At 56.6% G+C, this 22,212-nt stretch overlaps 2 protein-coding genes across 6 annotated transcripts in view; one reads left to right on the forward strand and one right to left on the reverse strand.

Annotated features, from left to right (window-relative positions):
- Positions 1 to 1,183: 1,183 nt before the first annotated feature.
- Positions 1,184 to 13,344, reverse strand: LHFPL4 (LHFPL tetraspan subfamily member 4). The gene is made up of 4 exons (XM_074878925.1): positions 12,900 to 13,344; positions 3,523 to 3,759; positions 3,307 to 3,323; positions 1,184 to 3,065 (listed from the first exon to the last, which is right to left on the reverse strand). Exons 1-4 carry the CDS (start codon positions 13,303 to 13,305, stop codon positions 3,057 to 3,059), a joined length of 669 nt encoding a protein of 222 aa, XP_074735026.1. The 5' UTR covers positions 13,306 to 13,344; the 3' UTR covers positions 1,184 to 3,056.
- A 1,668-nt stretch (positions 13,345 to 15,012) lies between these two features.
- Positions 15,013 to 22,212, forward strand: part of MTMR14 (myotubularin related protein 14) — a 34,231-nt gene continuing 27,031 nt past the window's right edge. For 3 of the 5 annotated variants that reach the window (XM_074878920.1, XM_074878922.1, XM_074878921.1), the window contains exons 1-4: positions 15,013 to 15,168; positions 15,261 to 15,406; positions 20,533 to 20,641; positions 21,652 to 21,727. In XM_074878920.1, coding sequence (XP_074735021.1) covers positions 15,046 to 15,168; positions 15,261 to 15,406; positions 20,533 to 20,641; positions 21,652 to 21,727 — 454 coding nt within the window. In that variant the 5' untranslated portion in view covers positions 15,013 to 15,045. Of the gene's footprint in view, positions 15,169 to 15,260; positions 15,407 to 19,623; positions 19,798 to 20,532; positions 20,642 to 21,651; positions 21,728 to 21,835; positions 21,961 to 22,212 lie in introns of those variants that run through there. The other 2 variants (XM_074878923.1, XM_074878924.1) reach the window with 2 other exon arrangements.

Consider the following 22,212-nt stretch of genomic DNA (forward strand, 5'->3'; position numbering starts at 1 on the left):
CCCGGGGCGATGGGGGGTGCATGTTGGTGTCTCTTCCCTGTCCCTGCAGTGTAGATGAAACCTCGCAGGAGCAGCCCTGCAGCTCTGCTTTTTGCCAACATTCCAGGGGCTGCTCTGGGAGCCGCCGTTCCTGTGGAGAGGGAAATGCCCTGAGCTTCCTGCCTGGGGTTGTGAGATTGTGGCTGCGCTGCTGCTCTTCTGCTGGCTCAGGAGAAGGGTGGGGAGGATGTCCCCTGCACCTGGTTTCTGGTTGTGCTGGTGCTCGGGGTGTTCAGTTTTTGTACTTCTCAGCTCTTCCTTAGGAAGCCTGAGGTGGGCAGAGCCTCTGCCAGCTGTGCCTCCAGGTGCTGCTCCTCAAAGGTGCCCATCGCCTCCTGCGTTCCACCATCCTCACCATGAAAATGTGCCCCGACACCTTGTGGGACGGTGTCTTGTGGCTCGTCCTGTCCCCCTGCATCCCCCAGAAGAGTGGCTCCATCCCTGCGCCTTCCCCTGATGCAGCCGTGGGCAGCAGCAAAGCTCTCCCTTCCTCTCCCAGAGGCTGACCAAGCCCAGCCCTCAGCCTCTCCTCCATCCCGTGTGCCTGCACGGGGCTCGCCCGGGCTCTGAGCGTGTCCTGTACCAGGGAGGCCAGAGCTGGCCAAAGCTTTCCAGATATCCAAGAGGTCCCCAGGCTGCCCTCGTGCTTGGGAAGCCGCCCCTGCCCCTCTTCCAGAGCCTGGCATTGAACTGATGGGCCATGGGAGTTGTTTTTCCATCAAGACGTGGGAAATTGCTCTATTTCAGGAGGCTCCTACCAGCCTGTGTCAGCCCGAGCCGACAGCCTGCCCGTGGTGCTCTGTGGGGACCCAGGGACAGGCAGAAGGGGAGGGCTGGAACACAACTAGCGATGAGATGGGACCCCCACCCCACCTCCAGCCTTGCCACGGGGTGGGACAGACCCTTTCCCCAGGGCCTCGCTTTGCCCAGAGCCCCCTTGTGTGGACGGGGAGTCAGCCCTGCAGGGTGGGTTCCCCACCACAGCTCTGAGGCCCAACCCGGCCGCTCTCCCCACCCCGTGTAGCCATGCCATGGCCAGTGCCCACACACCGGCTCCTTCGAGCTCCTTGCAAACCATCTCATCTTTATCAGTAGTGCCTGGAGGAGCCCGTCCCAATCCTCCCCACACCACAGGGCTCCGAGCTCGTCTGGTTTGAATTATATTTTTCAATAAGGTTTTGTGAAACACCGTATCAAACTTTGTACTAAAATACAGATATATTACAGCTACTGTATTCCTTTCTCCACTGATTTTCTTCATTTGTTTTTCCAATTCAGCCGGCAACAGCACTCAAGCTGACAAGACCCGGGCGCTGCTGGGCACAGGGGGCTCCCACCGGCCTTGCTCCAGGTAGGCGGCTGCCAGAGGGACATGGGCACCACCGGGCTCGTGGCCGCCAGGACACGCTGTCCCAGGTGACTTTGGCTTCCAGCCAGTGTTTTGGCACAGCTCCATCCCTCACTGCCACCCCGCAGGGCCTCGGGGCGCAACTTACCTGCTCCCGCCAGCCCCGGGCACCCTGGCTCGCTGGGCTGGGCGATGCTTCCCTTCGTTGCCAAACTCCATGTGCCATGGCCCTGCCCCATTGCCACGGCTCCTACACCCAGGGCTGCCCTTCCTGGGGCCTTGGTCCCGCTCTGCTCCCCACGCTTGGCTCGGCCCCACTCCCAGGTCTTGTCTAGTGCCTGGGTCCAGCTCTGCCAGGGACCCCGCCGCGATCCCCCAGCCTGTCGCTCTCTGGGGAGCTGAGGGCCCTGCAAACAGCCCCCGGCTACTCGCACTGAGACGTGGCCGGTGCTGAGGACTTTATTGCATTGCAAGGGCTGCGGTGGCAACCCGAGCCCCCGGCGGCCGGGACCCTGGGAAGCCCCCCCCACCCCAGTCTGGCCAGCAGAGCCACAACCCAGCTCTTGGGTGCCAGGGAGGGTGTTGGTGCCGGCTGTTGGGTGCTGCGTGGGTGTGTTTGAGGCTGGGTTGTGCTCGCGGGCTGCCGGGCTCAGCGCTGCCCCGGGCAGCTGCCGCCCGCCAGCTCCCCGCGGGCCATCACCGCAGGCCAGCGAGGTGCAGCGAGCAGACGCGGCCAGGCTGGCGGGGTGGGCACAGCAGTGCCTGGGTCCCTCCTCCTTGGCCACGCCGCGTGGCAGGGAGAGCCTTGCCATGACCAGTGGAGATAAAGCACCGTATGGGGACGGGGAGGGAAGGCGTTTGGCAATAGCCCGCGGCCGGCTCGGGGCAGGGGCTGGCGGAGGGGTCCTCCTGCGCCCACCCGGGGGGGGGGTGTATATTCAGCTGCTCCCACTTACCAGGGCTTACATTCAGCGGCGGCGCAAGTCAGGTGTCCCAGCGGCCGGCAGCAGCGAGGCCCCCGCAGTCCCCGTGCTGGGGGGAGCAAGCGGCAGCCTGCAGCCCCGGCCACGTGCCGGGAGACAGTGTGTCCTGGGGCAGTGGGGCGAGGGGGCTCGAGTCACTTTACCCTGTTTAGAGAATATGAATTTACACATAAAAGTAGGGGTTGGGCCTCGTCCCGGCCGCTGGGTCCCCCGGCTGTGGAGACAGGATCACGGAGCTGTACAAAATGGGAGCGGGGAGAGGGCCAGGGCCCGGAGCAGCCGGCACGGGGCATCACTGGGCGCGCGTTCAGGTGGGAGGCAGCGGGTTGGGAGTCCTGGGAATGTAGAAATCTGTTAAAAACTCGGAGAGTGTTTTTTCCTTGAAACAAAACCGCAGTTGGACGCTGTTCTCGAACGAAGCGGGTTTGGGGCATCCTCCCCCGGCGGCGGCCCGCAGGCGGCGGGGGGTGCAGAGCTGGCGGGGTGCGTGGGATGGCGGTGCCGGCGTGGACATGGAGGTGGCTGTGGAGGCGGTGAGCGGCCGGCACGTCCCCGGCGCGGGCAGCGGGGCCCGGGGGGCGGCGCGGGACACTGCGTGGCCGCTGGCAGCAGACGAAGGGCAGGACAGGGAGGGAGCGCCCAGGCTGCCGGCCGTGGGAAGAGGGTCTTGCTGCGGGCTCTCGGCCTTATATCCTCTGCAGGGAGAGCACAGTGGGTCGGGGCCGGCATGGGGCAGGCCTCATCGCGCCATCGTACCACCAGTATGGCCCACGCCTATCCCTGCTGCCTCCCTTCCCCATCGCCCTCTTGTCGCCGCTGGCCCGCACAGCTGCCGTCCCCCTCATCCCATCCCATCCCATTCCATCCCGCACGGTCACATCCAGACAGGCCACACGGTCAGGGTTAGGGGACAGGACAGTGACACTCAGGACTTACCGCAGTGCCGACAAAATCTGTGGAAACAGAAGAAAGGGCGTCAGGCCGGGCCGGTGCTCGGCAGCCCACTCCCACCCTCCCCAGCCTGCCTCGCTTTGCAGGTGGCAGTTAAGCCCGCGGGACCCTCGCTTGGGAGGGGCTGATCGTCCAGGCTAATTCCCACCTGGGATCCCCCCCAGGGCTGTGGCTCGGACCCCCCGGCAGCGCAGCGCTCACCTTTGCTCTCTGTCTTGAGCTCCTCGTGCAGCAGATCGTTCTGCCGGTTGCCGAGGACAAAGGCCAGGAAGGAAAGGATGAGGGCGTTGAGGATGCCAATGATGGCCAGGATGTAAGCCCAGCGCACGGAGCAGTCGCCCAGGGAATACTTCCCCGTCTTCTCCCCGCACATGTCCCGTATGGTCTCTGCATCCCAGCCGTCGGGAAAGATCATGCAGCCCAGCACCAGGCAGAGAGCTGCAAGGGGGAGAGGAGGGGGAAGCGTCAGAGCAGACATAGGGGGTAGCAGCGCCGTGACTTCACGATAGTCAAGAGACACAGGGGATGACAGCCACCGCTGCCCCAGGGGACGGCGTTTGCACGTGGCTGCCCCAAACCTGGCCCACATGCCCATGGGGACTTCAAGGTCTTGGTTTCTTCCAGCATCAACCACAGGATCGGGGGTTCCCCACGGGTTTTCCTCCTCACTGCAGGCTCTCCGAGTGTGGGCAGGAGCTCCCCGCACGCTGCAGGCAGGGATGCTGCCTGCCAAGAGAGTCGCCGTCCCCAGGAACCCCCGCAGCCGACCGCCTCGCAGCCTGCAGGCACCGCTCCCAGCGCGTCTCCGTCCCGTGTGCTCCGTGTGCGGGGAGACGTCAGGGAGCTCCGGGATGAATGGGAAGGGAAATGAGACAAAACGCATGACTGTCAAGGTAAGGAGGCGACATTTTTCTCTAACTACAGGCTCCCTGTATCAGCTGCGAAGGCTAAAAATATTAATGATGTTGGAGAGTGGCTGGGGTACCCTGCAAGTATTTTTGTCCTGGGTTAGGGAGGCCTAGGTTAGGGATTTTTGTCCTGGGTTAGGGAAGAACCGAGAGGCTTGAGCCCACACAAGTAACAAAGTACCTCCCTGTCCCTTATTGCTGGAGGGACAGCAAACACCTTGTCAGGCACAAGTGTGCCACACAGGGCCGGGCAGCTGGTGGTCCAGCTGGCAAGCTCTCGGGGTGCTGAAGTGCACTTTTAACTGCTCTTGGTAGGGAAGGGAAATCCCAGGAGTGGGGAAAAGCGAGCGCCAGGCTGGCACAGGGCTTCTCAGCAGGACTGGGCACAGGCCTCACATCCCAATGAGCTGACTGCTCTCCGCAGGAAAGGGCAGGGACACTGAGGCGAGTCGCCCTCAGCAGCCCACGCACTGGCACGTCATACCATGGAATCACAGAATCATCTGGGTTGGAAAAGCCCTTGAAGATCCTCCAGTCCAGCCATGAACCTCACACTGACCGTTCTCAACTCCACCAGATCCCTCAGCCCTGGGTCAGCCCGACTCTTCAACCCCTCCAGGGATGGGGACTCCCCCCCTGCCCTGGGCAGCCCATTCCAACACCCAACAACCCCTTCTGCAAAGAAATCCTTCCTAAGAGCCAGTCTGACCCTGCCCTGGCGCAGCTTGAGGCCATTCCCTCTTGTCCTGGCGCTTGTTCCTTGGGTCAAGAGACTCATCCCCCCTCTCTGCACCCTCCTTTCAGGGAGTTGTAGAGGGCCATGAAGTCTCCCCTCAGCCTCCTCTTCTCCAGACTAAACCCCCCCAGTTCCCTCAGCCGCTCCCCATCAGTCCTGTGCTCCAGACCCTGCACCAGCTCCGTTGCCCTTCTCTGGACACGCTTGAGTCATTCAATGGCCTTTTTGGAGTGAGGGGCCCAAAACTGAACCCAGTCATTGAGGTGCGGCCTCACCAGTGCTGAGTACAGGGGCAAGATCCCTTCCCCATCCCTGCTGGCCACACTATTTCTGATACAGCTGCTGCCTGGTCTCTGCCTCCTCCATCCACATTACAAACCTGCTCGGTAAAAGCATCTTTGCAGACAGAAATGAGCTCTGCAAGCTGATTTACCACCGTACACAGCCCCTGTGCCACCCTGGCACCGCATGACCACACGGCGCGGTGCCTGCACGAGGAGCTGACAAACTGGCATCTCTGGCACATTGTCACCGGGGACTCCCAGCCGAGCATGGCCACCGAGGACCAACCCAAAACCATCCCCTCTGGAAGGAAATGTATAATCGGCACCAACGCTGTGCGCTGCACGGTAAATGGTGAGGAGCAACCCAGCTTGCCTGCTAGCCTGGGCACCTCGGAGCTAGATGGCATTTAATTCAGCCAAGGGCCTGAATTAAAGATGAGGAGAAGCGGCAGATCTGTGTCAGAAAGTCTTCCCAGGAAAGATGCCAAGAGGATTTTAGGATCCACTGAGCTCCCGGTGCACTGCAGCTGTGAAAAAAACTAAGGAGCTCTGTGGCCATCCCCGGCGAGGGGGTGATTTTGCCCTGACAGTGCTGGTCAGGCTGGCACGACCCAGCCTGGAAATGGGCACAGCTGTAACAGCTCTGCTGAAATCAGTGAGGAGGAGAGAAGAGCCACAAGTGCGGGGTGAGGCCAGAGGAAAGCACTCCTGGGTGGGCAGCAGCCCTCAACGACAGCCCGAGAGAGAAAAGGGCCACGCTCCAGTGTGGCAGAAGGTGGCAGATGTAAGAAAAAAAAAAAAAATCAGGTGCTAATTTTACCTGACCCAGCAAAGGCTTGGGCAGGCACCCGGCTTTTATGCATGGCCCTCGGTCAGTCCCTCGCAGGAGCAGAACAGCAGCTCCCGGGTCTTTCCTTGCACTCTGCAAGCATCGGTATTTCATCTGCAATTCTGAGCATTTATTTGGGCTCCAGGTGCATCCAGGAGCTCACCCAGAGCTTGCTGCTCTGCAAACACTGCAGCTGCATGTGTGAGGGTCTCCCAGGACACCAGCAGGTCCCAAACATGGCAGGATGGGGCAGCGATGCAGGAGGCAGCAGATTAACGTGTGGGAGGGCTACAGCACTTGTGGAGGATCCAAGAGACAGAGTTTAAGGTGAAAGCAGCTCAAAAAGGTACAGGAAAAACACACCGGAGCCACCGGTGCAGCAGGTTGTCACAAGGCAGCCATGGGGGACAGGTAGCCATGGCCACTGTCAGAGCACTGGGGCTAGCTCTAGCCTGCGCCTGCCTGCCCTGGTCCCTCCTGTCCCCGTGTGTCCACTCTGCCCTGGCACCAGGGCAAGGGGAGCCTGTTCCCTGGCCCACGGAGCAACTCCAGGACCTCACCTCCTGTTTGCCAAAGAGAATTAAACTACAGATTTACTACCAGAGCAAAGGAGCATGCCCAAATCACCACATGTACCCCAACACCTCTGCCCGAGGGTGACCGGCCTCTTCCCACTGCAGCTCCCTGGGAAGTGGCCGTGGCTGTGCCACCACCACCGAAGGCAGGCAGCGCAACGCTCCCCTCTTCCCGCCTCTCCTACATGTCCCCAGCAGCAAACTGAGTCCTCTGCTCTGTCACAAGCAATTCCCTTTTCCACGTGTCCCCAGGCTGCCCGATGTCCTGGAAACACCTTCCCATGCCTGTAGCAAGGAGCGACATTGACATGCAGAGCAAGAACAAGGAGGGGATCCCCATATGGTCGACAGGCCTCAGCGCTGCCCTCTTCAACAAGCCCCTCGCAGCAGGTCTGAGGGGTGTGAGGATGGGGCTCTGCCTGCCCGTCCCTCTGCCCGTGGCACCCTTCTGACAGCACCTGCCTCCAAATGCCCCGAGGTCCCTTGCAGACCCTCAGGAAAACCTTGGGTTTCTTTAAAACAGCCTATTTCTACGCCTTGCAACCGCATGAAAAACACCAAGTGATGACTCCTACAAGAGCCACTATTAAAGAGGAAAAATATAACCCAGCTCCCGTCCATTTTGCTTTTAATTCTTGTTCTTCTGAAGGTGTAGTGCCAGTCCCCACTGCCAGCTGCTTTGTCACACCCCAGAGCTGCCATCCCTCCCCCACGCCCTGGCCTCCAACTCCCTTTGCCAGCGTTTTCCCCGTTGGAAAGACAAGATTTGATACTGGGCATTTTGGTGATCACCGGGGCAGGGTGTATGCAGAGGGAGGACGAACCGGCTGCAGTTTGCAGGGCTGCCTGCGGGATCCTGCTGGGGCTCTGGCCCTGGAGAAACCAGCATTTCTCGCCTTAGTTTTCACAGAATCACACCAGCCCCAAACCCCCGCTGGAAACAGGGTCTGTGCTGTGACTCTGGAGTCTGGAGTGGCTGTAGGAAACCTGAGAACTGAGCACTAGAAGGAAAGGGGACAAACACAGCCCCGGCCCTCCTAAAAATAGAAATCCCTCAAAAATAAATGAAAACTAAAGGCAGCGTGCTCAAGATGGCTAGCACTGGCCATTTACACAGACAGGAGCTCCCTTATGGCATTTTGCTCCACGGGCTGTTTCTGAGCCAAAAAAATCAGCAGGATTCAGAATAGAGTTACGAGTTCGTATGAATCAGAACTGACAGTTACTTTATCTGGAACAAGAGTTAAGGGATGTGAGCTCCAGGACACGAGCAGCTCTGAAACGCCCGGCTCAGGCCCTCCCTGCGGGTCCAGAGGCACATTAACAGCTACTCCAGGAGGGTTACGCTGCCTTGCAAAGCCCAGGGCCGGCTCCAGCGGAGCACAAGGCGCTGGACAGACACGAGGGTCCCCGCTACATGACAGGAGTGGCAGGGGGAGGAGAGAAGAAATCTTCAGCAAAGGCTTTTTAGGGGCCAGAAGCCGGTAATTCAGCAAATGCAAAGTTTTTTTGCAGTGATGTCTTCTTTTTGCTGCAAGGTCAGCAGGTGGAAGCGATTCACCTGGAAGATCATATATTGGCGATATTTCTCCCTTGGGCAGAGAAAGGGTTTGACGCTACTTCGTCCTCATTCCCAGCAGCTGTCCCAGTTATGCTCCTCACTGGTTTGGAGCAGTGGTATCTGTGTCTCATTTTTTCATTAAGAATTTCAATGAATGACTTTTATACACACGAAAACAATTTTTTTGAAACCTCAAACTCTCTCCAAGAGGAGCTGTCTCTCCAGCAAGTCCCAGTTGGGAAGATGAGCCCATCCTGACATGGCTCAGCAGGGGTCCCAACTCAGGTGGTGGCAAACGCAGCTCAGGTGCAGCCAGTGAAGCTGCTGATCAAGGCTCTGCCTCTGCTCCCAGTTCACACACTGGTGGTTGGGAAGAGCTCACCTGAGAGGTGAGTGTAGCTCTGAAAGAGCTCCCAAGGGAGAAAAGGGCTGAGATGGATATGTACGATGACATTCTCCATCGGGCAAGGTGTCTGGACATGGCACAGTTAACTCCAAAGTGCCACCGATAAAGACAAACCCCCTGGCCAGTGGCACGGCCTGGGGTGGAAGGTGCCCCACACGTCGCGCTTGAGCCTGGCCCAAGGGAGCTGGGAGGTGTCACCACACCGACCGCCAGGCTTGAAGCACAGGGAAACACCTTCAAACGTTGGTAGGCACTTCCTCCGCGCAAGAGAGCTCAGCTGGCTGCCTATTGGATCCTCAGTAGATTGTAAGTACAAAACCAAAGCCCTTGCTTGAAAACAGAGCCCTGGACCTGCTCAGTGACCGTCCTCACGGAGGCACGTGGGTGCGATGTCACGCGGAGGTGGCTGGGGTCTCTCGCTCCAGCATTAGTGCCGGACACCAGGACAACTTTGTTCAAAGCTCGGAGTTAACTCACAGGGTGACCGGGTCTTCCGTTACAGCAGAGAATTAGGGAATCAGAGGAAACGTTCAGGCTCCTGGGCAGCCACCTCAGCGCGTGGTGGTGGTGGTGTAAGTGTGCTCCCGTGCTCTGGTCTCCAGAGAGGTCGCTGGCATTGAGACATCCACAAAATCAGCCCAGCTGCCTTTACCTCGCTCCTGTACCTGCCCTCCACGGAGGGTGGACGAGAGGGATCACCCATACAGCTCGTTTTTCTTCAAGTAAGCATCATCCCGTGGGACTTTCTGAAGGAGCTCTTCCATTAATGTTGAGGACTGGGGTGGCATCAGGGTGCTGTCAGTCATACAGTTGTTGATGTGTTCATGTTAAAGGCCTATTTCTGGTTTTATAACAGAAGGATTTAGCAAAATCTCCAGTTTTGCGTTACTGGGATTTTGAACAGGGCAGATGGCTATGTTTCTATTTGCAATAAAGCAGTCTTTCCTCTTAATTAGAGCCAGTTTACTCCTAGGGGGGCAGTGGCTTTTGAGCTGGAGCTTTCTGTGAAGCTCTAATTAAACCCTTCCTTGATTGTTGTCCGCTAATTAGACATTGATAATTTAAACTTTTTTTTTTGAAAGAGATACCAAATTCCTGATCCCCCCTCCTCTCCTCCTCCCCCACCTTCCAGCTCCTGATTTTTCAAGAGCCCATTCGTGCCCTCGCTCAGCAGCCCTGTATTCTGCACTGCCCATCCCGTAGGGACAGGGTGGACCCACCTCTGCCCCATCTCTCTGCCTTTCACCTTTTTTCCCTGTTTTTCACCAGTGAGACTATGAAACTTTGGGCCTTGCTGTTGCTTCCGCTGTAGTGGTGCAAGTCCTCCTTCAGCTAAAATCTCACTGAGGCAGGAGGAATGCCTTTCCCTTCTCTGCCCCTCCAAGCTCTCTGCTCTCGCGCATCCCTCCAACTTCCCAGGCGGGTGAATCTCCGAAGCTTGCCACCACGGAGCCTGCATCGGGCCACGTCCCTGCCCTGCCCGTGGGATTTGGCCCATGATGGGTCATGGCAGCTCCTTCTCCACACACAAGGTAAAACACATCCACCTGTGGCTGCCTCTGATATGTCCAGGGAAGTTCAGCCCTGCCCAGCCTCCCCAGACGAGGCTCCCTCTTGCTGGGAAGCACCACCCCACCACCTCTGTGTCCTGGCCCTCCCTCATGGTGACACCAGCCTCTCCTGCAGGACAGAAACTCTCTGGTGCTGCCGCATCTCAGGGCAGGGTGGATGGTCAAGTCTCTGTTAATGCTGCCTTGGACTTTCCCCGACACAGAAAGGCCCGTAGCCATTCTGCTTTGGGAGAGCTCCAAGCCAAGCCTGGGCCAGTTGGGGCCCAGGAGAGCTGGCCCACGGCCCCAGCAAGCCACGCATTCAGGGTTCTTACAAGTGCAGTTGTGAGCAACACAAGTGTAGCCGCAAGGTGCAAAGTGTGAGCAGGGACAAGCCCCAGAGCAGGGCGAGAGGTACCTATTGGTGACAGCAGCAGGGTGCTGCCGTGGCCACCCAAGCCTGAGCTGGGGAAGGACAGGAGGCACCGGGGAGGAAGCCCGGGGCTGCCTTCAGTACGGTGCCCTCCACCAGGCAGCTCCCTGCGCAGCAGCAGCACTGCCCAGGCGCTCCAAGCCACTTGATTAAGCTGCTGATGATCAGTAGGATTTGGGCTCTGAGCTTGCCTGAAACCAGTAAACCTTTGGGACAGGGAAAATTAAAGATGAAGGAATTTCCCGATAAGCCAGAGCAGCTCCAGGTCTGGCTGGGGTCCTGGGTGAGGAGAGGTCAGGCTTTCCAGCCCAAGGCAGCTGCAAGGGTGAGAGCTGGGCTAGCTGCAAGCCCCTAGCATGGGGGGGGCTGTATCCTCCCACATCAATGACCAGGGCCCTCCTCCCAGGGGGGGGGGCAGACTGGGGTTCTTTTGTAAGGAATATGGGGAGCTCTGGGTCTATTCACACTTTGTATGCAGTGGGGAGTAACACCATGTCTTTCCACATGTGGTGAAGGGTCCCGCTACTGGGGGAAGCTCAGCATCTCTTCTCAGGGCCTTTCTCCCAAAAGGACAGACCATCTGTGAGGACAGCTTGGAGGTCTGTGCACAAGGGGACACTTGGGATCTTTATCAATATATGGATCAGGTCCCTTTCTGGGGAGAAGTTTGGGTTATTGTATGGTGTCCCTTTGAGGAGTGAGTCTATGAGGATGTTGGGGTACATCTATGGTGGAGTTTCTTTTGTGGAGGGAGCTGAGGAGGAGCTATAGACAGGACCACTTTTGGGAGGAATGACGGGACTTGAGCCTGTGGTCACTTCTGAGGAAATATGAAGGTAAATGGGTGGTGTCCTTCTGTGGGAAGTGCTGTACTTGTGCAGAGAGCTGGGGAAGGTCTGTCCTCACAGCCTGTTCATGGTGCTGGAGGGAGGGGGGCCTGGACATGACATGTCTTTAAGGGGAAGCTGGATGGTCTGTTCGTGCACAGGTGCTTTTACAGGGCTAGGGGGGGTCCATGCATGGGCTCCTGTCAGTGACAGGGTCCCTTCAGGGGCTGGGGGTTCCCCTAAAGTGGGTATCCTCTGGGGACGAGCTTGCTCAGGGATGCCCTTGAGGGTGGGTAGACAGGGAGACTAGTCCCTGATGTGGGGTGCCCTGGGGGATCTGGGTTCCCAGAGGGCTGGTCCCAGGTCCAGGGTGCCCTAGGGCATCCTTGACTCTGTGAGACAGCCCTTGTTGTAGGGTGTCCCAAAGCTGGTCCTTTACTGGGGGCCCCCAAGGCTGGTCCCTGGTCCAGGGTCTCCCCTGGGGTGCTCCATGGCCTGGCCTGGCTGTCCTGGGGTGTTCCAGGCTGTCCAGGTGTCCCAGGGCTGGTGCCTGTTCTGGGGCCCCCTGAGGTGGGTCCCTGATCCAGCTTCCCCTCTGCGTCCCAGGGAGCCCCGTGTTTTCATGGGGTCATATCTTGCCTGGGGAGTCCAGTGCCCAGAACTGATGCCCATTCCTGGTGCTCTGTCACTGCCAGTGCCTGGCCTGGGTGTCCCAGGAAGCCCTGGGGTGCCCTGGGGACAGTTCTTGGCTGGGATGCCCCAAGGCCCTGCAGTGCTTGTACCCTGCCCAGCTTCCTTGAGCAACCATGGTGTTTCCTGCAGCCAACCTCTGCCTCGGAAGCCCCGGGTGCCAGTGCCTAGAGCTGGAACCTCTTCCTGGTGCTCTGTCAGGACTAGTGCCAGGCCTGGGTGTCTCAGGAAGCCCTGGCATGTCCTGGGGCTGCTTCCCATCTGGGATGTCCTATGGATCCACAGTACTTGTACCCAGCCCAGCCTTCTCGGGCAACCCTGGTCTTCCTTGTGGCCAGGGGCCCTGATACCATAGAATCATTCTATCATTCTATCATAGAGTGATTCTACGATTCTCAGGCAACCCTGGTGTTCCTTGTGGCCAGGGGCCCTGATACCAGTGCCTGGGGAGCCCTGGGTGCCAATGCCCCGAGCTGGTGCCCATTCCCAGTACTCTGTCAGGGCTAGTGCCTGTCCTGGGTGTCCCAGGAAGCCACTGGGCTGGTTCCTGGAACCGTGTCCCCGCAGTGCTTGGACCCATCCCAGCTTCTTTGAGCAATCCTAGCGTTCCCCACGACCAGGGGCCCCTCTACCAGCGCCTGGACCGCCAGCGCTCGCTGCCCCGCACTCGGCACTGCCATCCCGGCGAACCCCGCATCCCGCCCCCCCCAAATACCCAGAGAAAACCCTTTGGGGCCTGATATCCGTCGGGGGGGGGGGGGGGGGGGGGCGGTGGGTACCTGCCAGCAGCTGCATCCAGGCGCAGATCTTGTAGACGGTGGCGGTGTTGCAGAAGAAGAAGAGGGCGAAGCAGGTGATGCAGCCCAGCGTCAGCACCATGGAGAGCAGCACGAAGAAGGCCGCCGCCTGGAAGGCGCCCGAGGGGATGGTGCTGAAGTCGGTGAAGGAGCCGCGGCACGACAGCTCCCGGCCCGCCAGCCCGCTGCCCACGCAGTAGTGGAACAGCCCGAAGTAACCGGGTTTGGGCGTGTTGACGCTGTCGCCCACCCAGTAGGGTTGGATGAAGACCACCACGTTGATGATGGCGAAGCAGATGGTGAAGATGGCCCAGAGCACGCCGATGGCGCGCGAGTTCCGCACGTAGTTGTCATGGTAGAGCTTGGAGGCTTCCTGCGAGGGCAGCATCCTGCCGGCCGCCGCGCCGCCGGAGGGGGAGGGGGGGGAGGGAGGGGAAGGGGGGAGGGGGGGGGGCCGCGACGGCGGGGGGAGCCCGCCCGGGATGGGGGGAAAGGGGGGGGAAAGGGAGGGGGGGGCCCCGCGGCCTAGGCGCGCCCGCGGGCTGCCGGCCCCTGCGCCACCCGCGCCGCCATCTTGGCTGCCGCCTCTGCGCCCCGCGCGCGCCCCCGCCGCGCGGGCGCGCGGGCCCCCCCCGCCCCTCCCTCCCTCCTCGCGCCACTGCGGAGCCCAGCCCAGCCCGCCCGGGGGGGATCGGGCCCCTTCGGCTCGGCTCGGCAGCTCTCGGCTGGGCTCGGGCCGCCCGGCGGGGTGCGGAGCGAGTCGGTGAGGTGGGGGCTGAGGCGGTGGCGGCGGGCCCGCCCCGCTAGTCCGTTCCAACCGGGGCCGCTCCCCGGCTCGGCCCGCCCGCGGCAGCGCCTGGGCACGGCCCCCGGTTAACGCCAGCACGCGAGGGTGTGTTGGGCCGAAGCGGGCGGAGGAGTCCCGTGTCCCGCCCCCCCCTCCCCGGGCGGGCAGCCGGCCTTCCCGACCCGCTTGGTGGGGCCAGAGCAAGCCGGTGGGTGGCTGCCGGTGTGGCTGCGGGAGCAGCAGGGCCCGGTCCAGCCCCTCCCGCGAGCGCTGACAGCGTGAGGCCGGGGTACACGCGTGGGCCAGGCCAGGCGGGGCGGGCTGCCGGCCTGAGCCACGCGTCCGCTGGCAGGTGCCCTGCAAAATCCTCCCCTTGGCCCCAAAACACCGGCAGAGACCAGAGTGTCTCGGGCCAGTTTGCTTCTCAAAGCAGTTAAGCTGCACCGCGTTCACTGGCTTTCACAAAACGCTCCAGAGGCCTCATCATCCTCGTTCATGGCTTGTCAAGGTTCGCAAGCTGAAATCAGACCCAGGCAGGTGAAATAAACGTTGTATTCCCCTGCAAGAGCAAAGGAGCCGTCTGCTGCGTGCTGCTGGCGGTGTAACGGCGGCGGGTTAACCCCGGTACGAACGGTAGAAGCTGGCTCTGTGCCTGCGCGACGGCGCTGGTGCCATCCCGCTCCCATCCCGGGCACACGAGCCACCGCCGCTTCCAAGCGCTCCCTGCGGGGCCCGTGGCACCGTTCACCGCACGGCTGCCACTGCGACTGGCTTTGTGTGTGCGGTCACACCCCGGGAAGGTTTTTTTTTTTTAATTAAAACCCGTTTCGGGACTTTTATGAAGAGCATGCCCGCGCAAGCGCCACGGTCAGACCCGCTCAGCGGTGCCTGCTACCGTTCGCCCCGTCTCTCTGCGGGCCTACGCCTGCGTTATGCAAAGCTCTGCCACCCCCCACTCGCTGCAGCTCCGGTGCTGGGGAGCACAGCCCGGTCCCCAAGGGCCGCCCCACGCCTGCGGTGCCTTGGCCGGGCCCAGCCCTTGCGCCGGGCCCGGCCCCGCTTCCGGCTCGCACCAAGGCTCGGTCCGGAGAGGAGGAGGGGGAGGGGGGGGAGGGGAAAGAATCAGGGAGCCCAGAGCGAGGGTTCGGTAGCCCCGGAACGTGAACGGGGCGCGGCGACAGGGAGCGCGTCGCACCTCGATGACGCTCCCGGGCGGGCGGAAGGGGCGCGGCGCGCGCGCGGCGGTGATTGGCTGGCAGGCCGGAAGCGGCAGTATCGGGCGGAAGCGGCGGGCGTGGGCGGGGCCATGGGCCGGCGGCGGTGGTGGTGAGCGGGGCGGGGATGGCGGCGGCGGCCCGCGGCTGCCCCCCGGCGGGCTCCGGGGACCGCGCCCTGGCTGAGCTGCTGCTGGAGTTCTCCCGGGCACAGTACCGCGCCAAGGACGGCGGCGGTGCCGCCGCTAAGGTGTGGGGGCCGGGGTCGGGACTGGGGCGGGGGGGGCGTGCTGCGGGGGAGCGGTGTCGGCGCCGCGGTCGCTGACCGGTGACTGTGCGCAGGTGGAACGGATCGAGCGGCGGTGCCTGGAGCTCTTCGGCCGTGACTACCGCTACAGCGTGATCCCCAACGCGCACGGCGAGATCTGCGCCCACTACCCGCGGCACATTGTCCTCCTGGAGCGCGACGCCGGCGCCGGCCGCGACCCGTAAGGGCCCCCCCGGTACCCCCCGACCCCCGTCCCGTAGGGCTGACAACCGGCGGGGGCGGCTTCGCGCTTTGCCCTGGGGAACTTTCACGCCTGGCGGCAGCCGCTGCCACTCCGGGGCTCCCGCCGGCCGGGGGAAGCCCTGCCAGGCTGCGCTGCGGCTAATTATAGCCGGCGGTGTCAGCCGCCGGGTACGCCGCTCCCGGGACACCCCTCGCTGCCTGCCAGGGCTGCGCTTCGCTGCCAAGCTCCTGTGGAGCTCCTCCGGGCTCCCCAAGTCTCTTAGGCTTCCTTGGTGAAAGCTGCTAAGCTAAGCCTGTACCTTGAGGGGTGTGAAGGGAACAGGGTGCCCAACTCCGCTGCGTGCTGTCCTCGCGTACACCTGAGCACAGTCCTGGATCCTAATGATTGCCGTGCTGCAGCTCGCCCAGAGACTCAAAGAGCTCGTGTCTGGGAGCAGGACTGTGTGATGCTCTCCCTGTCTTGATGAAGTGCCAGTGGTCTGGCTGGAAGGCCTCTGATTAGAGAAATTTTAGTCTGGAGAGTATCTTGGGGCAGGGGAGGCTGGTAGGGGCTGGACAGACAAGACAATCTCAACAGAAATAGTCTGCTCCCACCCCGGTATGTGGGTCAGTGGGCGCTGATGTTTAGTGAGTTAATGGGAAATGCTTGCTTGCAGTTTAGTGCAAGTCTAAGCCAATGCCTTTCTGGACTTTGACCCACAATCATGTCGGTCTCCCTTCTGGCTGAGCATTAGCTTCTCCCTGTAGTTCTAACGGCAGCCTCTCGTTTTTTATCTTCTCTTCCAACAAAATGTAACGCAATTTTGCAGTCTTAACCGTGTCCACAACAAGGGTAACGTGTTCAAAAGGAGGGTGGTCACCGAGTTCCCCTCGCGTGTCCAGCTGCTTTGTCTGAAGAAGGCAAACCATGCTGGCACGTGGGCCGAGTGCTGTAGGAGGGGGTCTTTGGAAAACAGGCACATCTGATTGCCAGGTGGGAGAATTTCTGCTTAACGGTTAGATCAGATTAGAAACGATTAAACCCCTTGCTGCAAAAAAAGGGAAACTGAAGTCTGAAGCAGTAAATGTAACTGGGAGTGTCTTTAGGGAAGAGAAACCAAATGCTTCTGTTTTTCACACTCTTTCAAGAGGAAAGGATGCTTAATTTTTCTGATGAGTATTCCAAACAAGTGTACTTACACTTGGTACTGTATTTTATTCCAAGACTTTGCAAGCCAGCAGTGGCAATTAACTTTTCAAATACTGTTCTTTCTAAGTCTTGATTTGTCCCAGAGAGTCACAGAAACAGACTACCCTTTATCATCCCTCTCCTCCTGATTTCTGGGTGATAATCTCTGTAAAAGCCACAAAGTAACTTTTAGACAAATCCAGTTTTTAGTTTCATCACTGTACTATAGAATAATTATGAAATAGAGACTGTTGCACTTCTTGTGTTACAGAATGCAAGAACCTCTTCCAGTGAACGGGACACTCCCTCTAGGACTGAGTGTCTTTGGCTGCCTTTCATCTTTGTAATGTTCTTAATTAGCTGGTAAGATCCCCTGAAGCCTGTGGGATGCTTCACACCTCTGAGAGTACCAAGGTTTTTTGGAAGCAGTTCTCACTTATGCGAACTCTGTGCTGCCCCATCGGTTCTGCTGGTACAGCTGCTTGAACCAGCAAAAAAAGGATATTTTTAACCCAGATCAGTTTCCTCATCCTGTTCATTCTGTGACTGGGCAGCTGGGGGAAGAAAGGGTGTTGCTTCATCAAAGTTTGCTAACAGCACTCTGAAATCTGGGCAGGTGCAGGAGGAATTTGGTGTATGGTTTTGGCCTTTATGCCCCTTGGTGCTGCTCGCAAGGAGCCACAGAAAGTAGCAGAGCGTGTCTGTTGGCCAGGAGTGCCTTCCCTGTGCTGGGAAATCTCTGATGTCCCCCCAGAAGGAGTGGGCAGATGCTGTAGGCAATGGAAATGGAAATGGGGGGATGCTCTCAGTTTTTTACTCGCTGTCTTAGAGTTACTGTGATTGTGCTTGATGAAAATGTCCAGATCTCAGACAAGGCCACGTCTTTGGTTTCACCTGACGATCCTGTTATGTGTCTGCACTCCACATATGATCACAGTTGCACATAATTGAACAATGTGAGAGGAATGCTTTGGTTCCAATGCTGTTTTGGCTGCCCAAAGAGAAGTATCTCTGCTTCAGGTCTGTCTAAAATATACAGTTGCCAAAACGATTGCTTGCTCTTACAGGAAATGTTTTCCTTGCATTTAAAAAGATCCAGGTTTGGGGTCTGATTTTTAGGGGGTGGGTGGACAGGGAATTACTATGGAGGTAAGGTTGCCCAGCAGTATCTTCTGGAAAACAAACTCTTGAAGAAAAAAAAACCAAACACAAAACACCTGAAAGACTGAAAAATTTAAGATACACATCATTCCTTCCACCTCATTCTCTGCCTTGTGCCAAGCAGCTTTAATGATGATCTTCCACACTGCTGTTGAAGAGTGCTCTGTTTTCTGAACCTTTTTCAGTAGATTTTACTCCTACGTGTGCTGCATTTAATCACTTGTCCCTGTAAGAGCGTTGCACCTGTTCTTCAGAGCAGCCTTTCCCTTTACTACAGGAGTCTTGGTACAACTGTGTTTACTTGCCATGTTTCTCTCTAGCTCTTGTTTATCTCTAGCTTTGCTGATGATGGTTCTTGAGACCATCCGAGAGCCCCGTTTGTAGCACAGCTGTGATGGATCACAGAGCAGATCTCTCTGCTGCGCGTGCCAGCTTCCCAAGGAGCAGGAGTGGGAGCCTGGGAGAGGGGCTCTTCCTTCCATGACCCCAGCGGGGTGCTGGGCTTCCCGCTCGCCCCGTGTCCCAGGTCCCTGCCGAGCTGCTCGGACTCATTCCCCAGTGCTGCGACACCTCTCTGGGGAAGCACAGTGTGCTGAGAGATGAAACCTGTTGTCTTGTCTCACCTCCTGGGGAGATGCTTCTCTCATAATTTCGGATCTTCCAGGCATTTGATTTTTGCTGAATTCCAGCTTCTGGACAGAGCAGTGCCCCAGAGCTATTCTGATAACATCATATTAAAGTTCTTGGTTTCCCCCTGTATTTGCTTTTGCAAAGGAAACATAAGGACAGCTGGAGCAGAGTGCAGGATGTATCTCTTTTAAAACCAACCCCACAACCAAATCTATACATCAGAATCTTTCAAAATTTCAAAATAGTTTGGTATTGGGAGTTATACACAAAGGCATCTCTTCTCAAACTGCTCACAGGCTGTTCCTGTGGGGTGTGTTACGTGCTCTCTGAGGAGGGAAGCAGATTGTGGAGCTCTTGACTGTTTGCAGTGACAGCGATGAGCAGGGTTTGTGTTGTGCTGATGGGGTACGGGCTTCTCATGCCTGCACGTAGTCTAATGTACTGCCATGTAAAGTATATTGTGTTAGCATCTTCATGTCTTTGCACTTAGCACCTTCATGTCCACAACGTGTAAAGAAGATTAGCTTCGGTTCTTGTTCTTTAAATTCTGGTATATGTCAAAGCTCTTTGGAGCTGGACAGCCAAAATAGTTGTGTATATAGGGAACCGTGAAAAACCTTAAGCCTCACTATGGATTCTGAGAATTGAATCCTTTTTTTTAAAAAAAAAAAAAAGTAGGATTTTAAGATCTTGTTTGCTGTTTCCCTGCTTCCACTGGCACCACCTTGTGTAATATTTTCCATAAACAGATCAATTCTGATGTTAATAATAGATTAATTTTTTTAATCCTTCCCAGAATGGCAGCTGCAGGTAATTTGCTCCACACTCTCACTGATTCTGAAGTTTAGCAACTTTTAACTTCCAGCATAAAGGTATTAATTTGTTCTTATGCCAACATTGTCCTTTGCCTTTGAGTTCTTCTCCCCCGCTGTTGTAAGTCCTCTCCTTCACCCTAATGCATAGACTGTTGTGTCCTCGCTTCATCTGCTCTGCCAGTCAATCCACGGTGGTTTCTCTTGCAGCATAGACTGTCCCCTGGCCATCCTAATCATCTTGCTGTGCCTTTTGTGCGTAGATCACTAGAATCAGATGCCTTAGCTCAGCTCAGTAATGCTGGTACTTCTCCTTTCCATTTGAGAGTTTCCTGTGATCTTATTTGTCCGTTTGTTTCAGACTTACCGTGCTGGTAATGTACGAGCATCCAGAGATCAGCCAGTTCATCTAGGCTCCTCTACTGAGTTCCACTACAGGAAAGGGCTAACTGGGAATTCTTGTTAACCATCTCAAGTGCATGGCCATGCAGTTTTATGTGTCTAGACTTCATCTGGTTTCTGTTATGTCAGTCTGGCTGCTTCTCCAATTCCTTGTGGAAGCTCAAGTCCTCCCTGCATTGATGGTTCCTCCTGGAGGTCTGTGTAGTTCAGAAGTCAGTTTGGATTCCTATCAAATATAAACTGGTACTTGGACAAATTGCAGCAATTTTAACTTGCTTCCAAAATGTGTCCAACTTGGAACACGTTTTTGTTTTAACTTTAACCAGAAAACCAAACAAAATTTAGTTACGCAGATGCGGCTGACATTAATTATCCCATTCAACCCACTAGCTGATTTACAGACAGTTGTCTAAGTAGCCAGCAACACAAATGCTCGAGTGACCAGAACTAAGGTTCATTGGGTGTTCAAGCTTTTATTCTCCATTTTATTTATTTTTCCTTGCAAAATTAACATTCTGTAGTGAATTCACTCTGATGGTAGTGCTGAGCTTCTTTTGGATGGAAAGGTGGTGGGGAAGAAAGCAGAACATACATTTTTGTAGACACTGGCTTACTCAGTCCTTCATTTGTAATCCACATTAGTCTGTAGCAGACCATTCTGGTGTTACTTACATTGCCAGCTCCTGAAGATGCTTCTTGTCATGTTCTGTGCAGCTGGTCTTTCAAAATAAAGAAAAGGAGACAGAAAAGCATCCATATGTTGTATAGCAGCAGAAGCAACTCTTAAAGAAGTGTCCTCTCGCTTGCTAGCTTCAGAGCTGGCTTCTAGGTGAAAGGGATGAGGATTACAGCCCCGGGTGTCTGTAGCAGCTTCGCTGAAAGATGTGTGAGAAGATGCTCTGTGTACTGAACCAAATCTCTGTCCTCTAGGTTTGAGAGCACTGTGCAGGTTGGCAAGCTGCAGGACCTTATCAACCGAAGTAAGATGGCGAGGTGTAGAGGACGATTTGTTTGCCCGGTCATCCTGTACAAGGGAAAGGTAAAGCTTTATGGGTTACCTGTCTTAGAAAATGACCTTTCTCCCCGCTGTTTAAACTGCGCAGCCACATCTTCAGTTGGTTGTCACCTTTCTGAACGCTGTAAAAATCTGTTCTTGGCTACCTGTAGTAGTAGATAGCACTTGCTGTCTAGGCTGCATAAATCATCTCTGGGGACTTCAGGCTATTTTACCCCACCATGTCATGAGTGTTGCACCAACGAGCTAACATTTTCTCCATATGTATGTCCCTTCTGAAGGACCAAAGATACTTGGTCTTTGACAAGGGAAAGACAACTATTGTCGCTTTCTCCCCCTTACTCTTCCCAGCAGTGAGCTCCCTTTGAGTAACTTTTCTCTCTAAAGAGAAATTTCCCTTGTCTATTCCCCAGGGAGGCAAGATTGAACAAATGGTCTTATGAATGTGTGGGCTCGTCTGCAAGGGGATCTGTAAGAAAGTGAAATTAGATTCATTTTTATGTGGATTACTTAAACTGTATTGAAGCCCTGTAGGAGTAGTTTCATTTAGAATTTAAGCAGCTTAATTCAGTTTTCTTAGTTCAATTTAGAAACACTGTGTGAATAGTAAAATCACACCTGTGACAATTTTAATCTAGCTTGACTGAAGCCATCGAACCTGATGACCTTTTTCTGCAGGAGTGAACTGCCTGGAGTCCTACTGGGACCATCCATAATCTTATCCACAGGAATGTGGAAATAAGGCTCAAGCAGGGTATTAACAGAGCATGGATGTTGCTAACTTGGCAGGAATGGACTGTATGAGTGAATTGGAGAGCTGGAGTTGAAAATGTGGTTTAAAAACCAGCTACAGATAAAGGGAGTTTGATGTGTTTGGAGAACTCGATCTGGACCGGAGTTGCAGGAGAGACTGCTGAGAGGCGGTAGCTGTAGGTACCAACCATTTCTATGAGACGTGACAGCAAATAGGCCAGAGACATGATAAAGGAAAGACTCCTGGAGCATGTGTGGTTAATAACAAAATCTTCCTCCAGCATATTTGCAGATCAGCAACGCTGGCCGGCTGGGGAGAGCTCTATGGACGCACTGGCTACAACTATATCTTCTCAGGTGAGTGAGGAGCCATTTGTTGCTCTCTGCCTGGTCAGTGCTGGGACAGTGACCTACACCCGAGAGCAAGCTCTTCCTGAGAGCTGATGCAGAGCTCTAGTGTGGACCTGCTTCTGTCAGACCCTGCATAATAGAGCAAAGACTGAAACTCATCTCCATTTCCGAGCACCATGCTACAGGACAGAGCGCCATAGCTCATAAGAAGCAGTGACAAAAGAACTTGAGGCTGAAAAGTGAGTTATGGGAAGCATGTAGGCAAGTAAAACAGCCCAAAGGATTCAGGGTACTGATTCCCAAACATCAAGGGTGGAAATAATGAAAGAAAGAGGATAAGAACTTGCTGTTGCTTGGCTAATCGCTGGGAATCAAATCCTGCCAGTGGCGAGATATACTGGACTCTAGGGTGAGCTCTTCAGGGGAGTATTGGGTGTCTGTAGTGTGGGAGCTGAAGCTTGGCTTGACAAAGCACTGTGTAGCACTACTGG

Source organism: Strix uralensis, chromosome 10 (genome assembly GCF_047716275.1).
Source record: "Strix uralensis isolate ZFMK-TIS-50842 chromosome 10, bStrUra1, whole genome shotgun sequence".
Lineage (NCBI taxonomy): Eukaryota > Metazoa > Chordata > Aves > Strigiformes > Strigidae > Strix > Strix uralensis.

Bases quoted from the DNA above. Each gene is read 5' to 3' on its own strand.
- LHFPL4 (XM_074878925.1), bottom strand. From the start codon at position 13,305: ATGCTGCCCTCGCAGGAAGCCTCCAAGCTCTACCATGACAACTACGTG. The intron at 3,760-12,899 runs GTACCCACCGCC...TCCCCCTTGCAG, and splicing joins CTGGATGCAGCTGCTGGCAG to CTCTCTGCCTGGTGCTGGGC.